This window comes from Neophocaena asiaeorientalis, unplaced genomic scaffold (assembly GCF_003031525.2).
Source record: "Neophocaena asiaeorientalis asiaeorientalis breed wild unplaced genomic scaffold, Neophocaena_asiaeorientalis_V1.1 scaffold69, whole genome shotgun sequence".
In the NCBI taxonomy this organism is placed as follows: Eukaryota; Metazoa; Chordata; class Mammalia; order Artiodactyla; family Phocoenidae; genus Neophocaena; species Neophocaena asiaeorientalis.
Genome location: NW_020174373.1, coordinates 1,009,199 through 1,019,139, shown reverse-complemented (window position 1 = coordinate 1,019,139; position 9,941 = coordinate 1,009,199). Strand labels below are relative to the sequence as shown.

At 47.1% G+C, this 9,941-nt stretch overlaps 1 protein-coding gene across 5 annotated transcripts in view; it reads left to right on the top strand.

Annotated features, from left to right (window-relative positions):
- The window catches only part of PRKX (protein kinase cAMP-dependent X-linked catalytic subunit), a 125,618-nt gene that overhangs the window by 49,031 nt on the left and 66,646 nt on the right, over positions 1-9,941 (top strand). For all 5 annotated transcript variants that reach the window (XM_024756295.1, XM_024756293.1, XM_024756297.1 and 2 more), the window contains exon 3: positions 2,392-2,655. In XM_024756295.1, the coding sequence (XP_024612063.1) occupies positions 2,392-2,655 (264 nt within the window). The remainder of the gene's footprint in view (positions 1-2,391; positions 2,656-9,941) is intronic.

The window sequence follows — 9,941 nt, the reverse complement described above, 5'->3', positions numbered from 1 at the left end:
GGGGGGGGGGAACCTTTATATGCTTGTGCGTGAGTCACGCTTCTGTGTCCTAAATCCGCTCAAAAACAGAGCCCTTACTTCCAAAGAGCGTTTCTCTTTTATTCTACGTCTTTTTTTTTTTTTTAACATCTTTATTGGAGTACAGTTGCTTTACAATGGCGTATGAGTTTCTGCTGTATAACAAAGTGAATCAGCCATACGTAGCTACGTCTCCTTTACAGGCAAACTTTCTTCTCCATCAGTGCTTATCTCCCCAGGATGTAGTTGTGGCTTTTCCTCTTTGCCGTGACCTCTAAAATTCATTCAGGACTCTGTCTCTTCTCGCATCTATATTCTTCTTTTCTCCTCAGCTTGTCGCTGCTGCCTTTTCTCCCGTGAACAGAGCCGATCAGCGCCTTTCTAAAGGTGATGCGTCTCTTCTGACTCTCTGGGGACATCTCCTACCCGTCGTTGCTTAGAACTCTCTTGCTTTGGGGTTTTGTTAATGGCCACCTTTCCCAGTAGGTGTCTGGGAGGCCATCATGAATGGACTGGAAATTTGCAGTCTTGATGACGACCCTGGGGCCACTGAACCAGGTGTGATCCCTGAGGTGTGCCCTCCCCGTGTGAGTCTGCTCGGGCTGTGAGACGAGCGCCCCAGACGGCACGGCTGTAGCAGCAGAGTTATTAGCGCATGTTTGGGGAGGTTGCAAGTCTGAGGTCAGGATGTCGGCCTTGTGGGTGCCCTTTGAGACCGTGGAGATGGCCATCTCCTCCCTGTGTCCTCCCAGGGTCGTCCCTCTGTGTGTGTCTGTGTCCTGATCTCCTCTTCTTATAGGGACACCTGTCCTATGGGATCAGGGCCCACCCTAGTGACCTCATTTACCTTCATCCCCTCCTTAAAGACCGTATTTCCTAATCGAATCACCTCCTGAGGTCCTGGGGTGAGGACTTAACATATGAATTTGGGGGTTGGGGACACAGTTCAGCCCATAACAAGCTGTTCACCAGTTTATCATCAGAAGTTGGTATTTACTCTTGGCCGTTCTGAGACCTTTGCATGTCGACAGGATAGCCATCCCTTAGCATTGTGTCTCCCTGTATCCTAACATCTGCGTGCACCTGAATCTTAACGTCTACCTATACGTGTCCAAACGTGTGTCTGTACACGTAACGTTAACATCATCTGTGCCACATCTTAGCACATCGAATGGGTACCTGTACCCATAACATGGATCTCTGCCAAACCTTAACATGTGTCCACACACATATCTCGACATCTGTTCACCTATACGAGTATCTTAACATCCACCTAGAGATCGATCTTAACGTGTATTTATACACATAACGTGACATCTGTCTATGCCGTGTCTTAACATGTATCTGTACCAATAACATCGCTCTCTACCAAATCTTAGCATCGCCGCACACACAGATGTGGGCATCGGTCCATCTGTATGAGTATCTTAACATCTACCTAGGGATGTATCTTTTCTTACAAAATAATCATCTGTTTATGTGTTGGTTTTTCTGTTCTAATACCTATAGACATATCTTAACATCGATCTCTACCAAATCTTTTTTTTTTTTTTTGGCTGTACGCAGGCCTCTCACTGCTGTGGCCTCTCCCGCTGTGGAGCACAGGCTCCGGACGCGCAGGCTCAGCGGCCGTGGCTCACGGGCCCAGCCGCTCCGCGGCATGTGGGATCTTCCCAGACCGGGGCACGAACCCGCGTCCCCTGCATCGGCAGGTGGACTCTCAACCACTGCGCCACCAGGGAAGCCCTCTACCAAATCTTAACATCTGTCCACACACGTCTTGCATCTGTCCATGTATATGAGTATCCTAACATGGACATAGAGATATATCGTTTTTTTAAAGATTTAATTGAAGTAGAGTTGATTTACAATGCCGTGTTAATTTCTGCTGTACAGCAAAGTTATTCCCTTATACGTATCTATGCATTCTTTATCGTATTCTTTTCCGTAGGGTTTATCGCAGGAAAGTGAATACAGTTTTCTGTGCTCTACAAGAGGACCTTGTGGTTTATCCATTCTCTATATACTAGTTGGCATCTGCTAACCCCAAACTCCCATTCCATCCCTCCCCCACCCCCCTCCCCCTTGGCAACCACCAGTCTGTTCTCTGTGTCTGTGAGTCTGTTTCTGTTTTGTAGATAAGTTCATTTGTGTCTCATTTTAGATTCCACATATAAGTGATATCATATGGTATTTGTCTTTCTCTGTCTGACTTACTTCACTTCGTATGATCATGTCTTACCTAGAGATATATCTTAACATGACCTGTTCATGTAACACGACCTCCGTCTAAGTGCCATCCCAGCATCCGTCCGTCCCTGTCCCTTCCTGTCCATCCGAGGCGCAGCCCTCACTCCCGCTCTGGTCCCGCAGGTTCTGGACGGGGCACGATGACCGCTTCCTGTACATGCTGATGGAGTTCGTGCCGGGTGGTGAGCTCTTCAGCTACCTGCGCAACCAGGGCCGCTTCTCCAGCTCCACCGGGCTCTTCTACGCCGCGGAGATCGTCTGTGCCATCGAGTACCTGCACTCCAAAGAGATCGTCTACAGGGACCTGAAGCCGGAGAACATCCTGCTGGATAGAGACGGTCACATCAAGCTCACTGACTTTGGGTTCGCCAAGAAACTGGTGGACAAGTAAGTGAACGTTTCCCCCGTTTTCCCATCTTCCCGCCCCCTGCCTCTGGCAGCGTGCTCTGTGTCCTCTGCGCTGTGACCTCCTTTTTCTTTAGATTCCACATAGAAGTGACATCGTATGGTGTTTGTCTCTCTCTGTCTGACTCACTTCACTCAGTATGACAATCTCCAGGTCCATGCACGGTGCTGCAGATGGCATGATTTCATTTATCTTGATGGCTGTGTAATATTCCATCGTGTGTGTGTGTGTGTGTGTGTGTGTGTGTGTGTGTGTGTGTGTATATATATATATATATATACACACCACATCTTCTTTATCCATTCCTCTGTCGATGGACACTTAGGTTGCTTCCATGTCCTGGCTGTTGTAAATAGAGCTGCAGTGAACATTGGAGTGCATGTATCTTTTCGAATTAGAGTTTTCTCCAGATATATACCCAGGAGTGGGATTGCTGGATCACATGGTAGCTCTATTTTTAGTTTTTTGAGGACCCTCCATCCTGTTCTCCATAACGGCTGCAGCAGTTTAAATTCCCACCAACAGCGGACGTGCTTTCCCTTTTCTCCACACCGTCACCAATGTATATTACAGCTTGTCTTTCTTTTTTTTTTGCGGTACGCGGGCCTCTCACTGTTGTGGCCTCTCTCCCATTGTGGAACACAGGCTCCAGACGCGCAGGCTCAGCGGCCATGGCTCACGGGCCCAGCCGCTCCGCGGCACGTGGGATCTTCCCGGACCGGGGCACGAACCCGTGTCCACTGCGTCGGCAGGCGGACTCTCAACCACTGCGCCACCAGGGAAGCCCAGTTATCTATTTTATACGTAGTATCAATAGTGGATATATGTCCATCCCAATCTCCCAATTCATCCCACCACCCCTCCTTCCCCCTTGGTATCCATACATTTGTTCTCTACGTCTGTGTCTCTATTTCTGCTCTGCAGGTAAGTTCATCTGTACCATTTTTCTAGGTTCCTCATATATGCATTAATATACGATGTTTGTTTTTCTGACTTTCTTCACTCTGTTTGACAGTCTGTAGGTCCATCCATGTCTCTACAAATGACCCAATTTCGTTCTAGGATGCTGTTAAATGCAATCTGATTTTCCCCTATAGAATTTCATCTATTGCATGGCTAAGAATAAAATGGGGTGGTTTTACGTAGAAGAGTGTGAAGACTTTATATAGTTTTAAAAATTGGTTTTAAAATTGGCTGCCCCCTATTGGTAACATGTGGTATATAGTCCACCTGCTAGTGTTTTGTGGGATTTTTTTTTTTAATCATTTTATTTGGAAGCCCTGATTCAAACAAACAAATAAAATGTTTCACAAATTCACTCGGTGATAAGTTTGGCCAACCGTCATCATTTTACAGCTGAGAAATCTGAGGCCCTGAGAGGTAAGGTAGTTTGCGTGTATCCCCACAATTGCCAAGCGGTAGTACCTTATGGCTTCCAGGTTAAATTTATTTCCCTTACCAAGAGCCTCTGTTAATGGAAGCACCTCAGAGGGGCAGTTAGGAATGAAGAGTGGATATGAGGACCACTTTGCCTCTGCTGGACCCCTGGGTCTGCCACTCTCCAGCTGGAGAGATTGAGTACGGTGTATGTTGTCATCACCCCGTGTGCCTTGGTTTTGCTCGTCTGTGTAATGAGAATTGTTCCTACCCTGTAGGGTGATTGGTAACAACGGATGGGTCTGCTCGTTGGCAAGGATTTCTTAAGAACGGTTCCTCTCGTGTAGTAAGCATTGAGTAGGCAGGTGCTTCTCACTTCATCATGCCCACCCTCACATCATCATCACCACCACCATCGCCACCACTGTCATCTCCATCATCATCCCATAGATATCACCTTCATCAGCATCACCACCGTCATCGTCACCCTCATTATCACCATCATCATTATCACCGCTATCATCATCACCACCATCATCACCACCATCCTCTCCATAATTATCACCTCCATCACCGCCATCACCGTCACCTTCATTGCTCTGGACTGAACTTGTGTTCCTCCAAAATTCACGTCTTGAAGCTCCAACCCCCACCGTGTGGCTGTATTTGGAGATCATGTTGTTAAAAGTAATTAAGGTCAAATGAGGTCATGACAGTGGGGTCCTAATCCCATAGGATTGGTGACCTTCTAAGAAATGTATTTCTCCCAGTTCTGGAAGTCCATGGTCAGGATGCTGGCTGACTTGGTTCCCGGTGAGGCCTCTTCCTGGCTTGTAGATGGCCTCCTTCGGATACAGTAGAGAGATCTCTCTCTCTTCCTCTTCTTTTAAGGACACGAGTCATTGGATTAGTCCCAGTCTTAACCTGATTACATCTGCAAGACCCTATTTCCATATACACTCACAGGTACCGGAGTCTAGGACTTTTGGGGGGGAACACAGTTCAACTCAGTGGGGGTGCCACGGAAGGCAGTGGGGGAGTCGGAACACAGGAGCAATTGGACGACTATCTCACAGAGCACACTTGGATAACGGTCTCCCACCCCCAGTTGTGGTGGACCTGATAACAGTGAGAAAACTGAGAACGGCGGGTGTCACTTTGCCCTCTCTTCAAGAGCCATTGAGCAGAGACGATAAGACCAGGGGCATCGATAATTCACAGCCTGGACCAGCACACTCTCCCAATAACATCCCCCACTGTCTGTCTTGTCTTAACATATTTACTGCAGTCTGAAGCCCTTTCTAGCAATTGGTGACTCTCTACATCCAAGAAGCATGGGGGCTTTTTGCAGGAAGCTTTTTTAAGTATAAAGAGAATTCTCTTAAAAGGAGAAGACTGCTTCCACCTTGCACAGTAATCGTTTGCTATGAACCTGCGTGTACAAATGTTTGTTAGAGTCCCTGCTTTCAATTCTTTGGGGGCATTAACCAAGGACTGAAGTTTCTGGGACTTACGGAAATTCTCTTTAACTTTTTAGGGAACTGCAGTACTGTTTGAAATCTGAGGCTTTAAGGACGTTTACTGCAGTCTGAAGCTCCTTCTAGCAGTTTATGCCTCTCTACGTCCAAGAAGCCTGGGGGCTTTTTGGAGAAAGCTTTTACTTGAATGAGGGGGTCAGGCTACCTGAGTTTACTGAGAAACTGGAAAGTCATACAGCCTTCCATCTGTGCCCCGTAATACCCCAGGATGAAGCCAGGGAGAGACTCACCTTTCCACATGTAAGCGGAGACACCACACCTAACACAGATACAATTATCTGCACCCACCTCCACCTGGTGAGGACATCAGCTAAGCGCCAGGCTTCCAGCTAGATTCAGGCAACCGTGGATGCGCCCCACCTGGGAATACAGCATTCACGGGCCAGTACCTGGATCTCTCAGCAGAATTAAAGAATTTCATGAGCCGAAGCAACGAGGGTTGACTTTGAGTTGACTCACCTGGGTGTGGCGGGAAGAAAAATGCTCCTAAGCTTAAGTCCTGGGGACAAGAAACTCCTAACTGGACCTCCAGGTGGTTCTGTGCACCCTGACGGGTTGTCACTTGAAAAAGCCCAGTAGGCAGTGTGAGCCCCTTCCCGCTCGACTCCGTGTGGGAAGAACCCACGTCTCCCATCTCCTTTCCTTCCTTGAACTTACAGCCACCTTCTGCACCCAAATTCCTGGCTGGTTACCAGACCATACAATTTCTGTCTGCACCAACGTAACGTGACCTTCCATTCCTTCCATAGGATTTGAAATTGGAACAGTACTTTGTATCACAAGGGGTTCTAGGGAAATGGGAAAGAGTCTGTCGTGTGAAAAAAGAACCAGAGATTGGGAATGGAGAGGTGTCATGGAGAAGGGAAGCAGGGACCCAAGAGCACCTTTGGGTGGGTTCCTGGAGAGGGCTGAACACTCCCGCCCAAGACCCCCCAACACTCCAGTGGACCTGGGGAGGGCTCGGACCAGATGCACTGCTTACACAGCAGGGTCAGCGTGAGCTCGATGATGGGCAGAGAAACAGAGAGAGTGGACAAACGTATCAGTGAGCAGACACTGTTACTTTCTTTACATGAAACCTGCAAGATAGGGGTTTCTCCTATCAGTGCTTCATCATTGCATCTCTTGTTGGAGGAGTTCTTTGCAAAGGATATTTTCTCCCTCCTAAGATGCCGTTCCTTTCTACCTGTCTACAGACAGGTGCCAGATGCAACGGCAACACTAGGCAACCCGGGCACATGTGGTCTGGACCTGGGCTGCAGCCCAGAGTTTTTAAGTGGCTGCCCCAGAGACATGCTCCTTGGCAGAAGCGTGCCAGCTGGACGTGGCTCCCACACAGCTCTGTCTGGACTTACTGGTCCTGGATCCTTTCCAAACCCGCCCTTGGTCCAGCTTCTGCCGAGGTCCTGGCTACCTTACCTTGACTCTGGGTATCAGACACCTGTTCCTGGATCTCCCGCCCACGGGGATACCCTCCTTTCTCAGCCTCTTCTCTCTCTGCACTTTATAAAATTTTAATTGTGGCAAAATACAGATAGCATCCAAGATACCATCTTAACCAATTTTAAGCGTAAAATTCAGTGTATGAATGACATTCAGTACGTGGTACAGCCATCCCCACCATCCCTCTCCAGAACTCCTTTCTTCTTGCAGAACTGAAACTCTGTCCCCGTTAAAATGTACCAGCTCCCCTACTTCCTCACCCTCAGCCCCTGGACCCACCGTCTACTTTCTGTCTCTATGAATATGACTCCTCTAGGGGCCTCATGTAAGTGGAATCATTAGGTAGTTTTCCTTTTCACTGAGCGTAATGTCTTCAGGGTTCTTCCACGTTGTAGCAGGTGTCAAAGTCCCCTTCCTTTTCAAGGCCGAATAATACTCCATAGTCTGGATATATTCCTTTTTGTTCATTCATCCATGAGGGACACTTGGGTGGCTTCTCCCTTTTGGCTGTTGTGAACAGTGCTGTAATGGACACACATGCGCAGGTATCTCTTCAAGACCCTGCTTTCATGTCTCGTGGGTATAAGCCCAGGAGTGGGATTGCTGGATCCTAACGGTGGTTCTATTTTTAGTTTTTTGAGGCCCCTCCATCCTGTTCTCCATAGTGGCGGCACCATTTTACGTTCCCACCTCCACTGCAGGAGGGCTCCCTTCTCTCCACATCCTGTCACCACTTATTTTCTGTTTTTTTGATGGTAGCCATCTGCGTGGGGTGAAGTGGGTCGCCTCTGCACTTTCGACTCTTTCCTCTCGCCGATCCCAGGGCAAAGTCACAAGGAGAACCTGAAGTTCTTCCTCACGGAAACCCCATCGCATCCCCTTTCTGAGCTGTAGCTGCTTGTCTACGTGACATGATGTCATCTCTCCAAGCCTGAGGGGGCAACTGGGTGGTCAGCCTGTTTAAAGAGATAAACATGGACATCATTATGACAATTTTCTGGACCTCCAAAGCTGTGTTTCCAAATGTTTTCTTTCCCTGGCCATCATTTAGCTTGTAGCCCGTCACATAGCACAAGTTCTAATACCCGGTGTGGAGTGTGAAAACCCCAGGTGCTTTAGAAGCAGAGGTGAACTGGCTGAGGGCTGATGTGATATGGCCCACATGGGGTGGGTGTTTGGCTTCTGAGATCGCCATAACAAAGTACCACAAAGTAAGGGGATTAACCCAACAGAATGTTACAGCCTCACAATTCTGGGGGCCAGCATAGGAAATCAGGGTGTTGTCAGGGCAGTGTTCCTTGTACAGACTCTAGAAAACCATCTGTTCTGTGCCCCTCTCCTAGCTTTTGGTAGCCTCACGTGTTTCTTGGCTTGTAGATAAAGAAGCTAGGAGATGTGTATAAAATGGAATCTTATTCAGCCATAAAAAAGAAGGAAATCTTGCCATTTGGGACAACATGGTTGGACCTTGGGGGCATTAAAGTGAGATAAGTCAGTCACAGAAGGATGCATACTGTAGCATCTCACTTACGTGTGTAATCTAAAAAAGCGGAATTCGAGATCCCACTCCCGGGCATATATCCAGAAAAGACGAAAACTCTAACTTGAGAAGATACGTGCGCCCCTGTGTTCATAGCAGCACTATTTACAATAGCCAAGACATGGAAGCAACCTAAGTGTCCGTTGACAGATGAATGGATAAACAAGATGTGGTACATTAATACAATGGAATATTACTCAGCCACGAAAAAGAATGACATAATGCCATTTGCAGCAACACGGGTGGACCTAGAGATGATCATACTAAGCAAAGTAAGTCAGACAGAGAAAGACAAACATCATATGATATCACTTACATGTGGAATCTAAATAAAGAATACAAATGATCTTATTTACAAAACAGAAACGGACTCACAGACTTAGAAAACAAACTTATGATTACCAAAGGGGAAAGGGCGGGGGAGGGACAAATTAGGAGTTTGGGATGACCAGATACACTCTACTGCATATAAAATAGATAACGAACAAGGACCTACTGTAGACCACAGGGAACTATATCCAATATCCTATGATAAACCATAATGGAAAAGAATCTGAAAAAAATATGTGTTTGATTGGATCACTTTGCTGTACACCTGAAACAAACACAACATTGTGAATCAACTATAATTTTTTAAAAAAACAGCTGAACTCACAGAACCAGAGGGTAGAATGGTGGTTGCCAGGGGCAGGGGACGAGCGGAAGGGGAAATGGGTGAAGGTACAAGCTTCCAGTTATATGATAGATACGTTCTGGGGATCTCGTGTATGTCCTGATGACAAACACACACCAAAAACACAGAACAGGCAGATGGCATTGATTGCCTTGGACTTTTACCCAACGTAAGAACGTGGGCTGGAACCAGGCGGTTTCCAGGTCTTCTTAGTGGTTTGACAGCCTAGCTGTGTCAGTTGCCCTTTGGGGAAGAGAAAGTCACCGTTCAGACTTTGGCTAAAGGCTCTGATGGAGCTCATAGCTCATGTGTCACAGCAGCGTTTTCCCTGGCATCTCCTTTGGTTGCCCTTTTTTTTTTTTAAGATTTTTTTGACGTGGACCTTTTTTGAAGTCTTCATTGAAGTTGTTACAGTATTGCTTCTGTTTTATGTTTTGATTTTTTTTGGCCACCAGGCATGTGGGATCTTAGCTCCCCGACCGGGGATGGAACCTGCACCCCCTGCGTTGGAAGGCAAAGAACCACTGGGCCGCCAGGGAATTCCGTGGTCTCCCTTTTGGCTATTAATCACGATCGCTGATCTGTCATCTAAAACGTGAACATGACCATAGCGTGTTATTTTCCTATGCTTTGGACACAGGGTTTTGTTTTTTTTTGTTTTGTTTTTTTTTTTTTTTTTTTTTTTTTTTTGGTTTT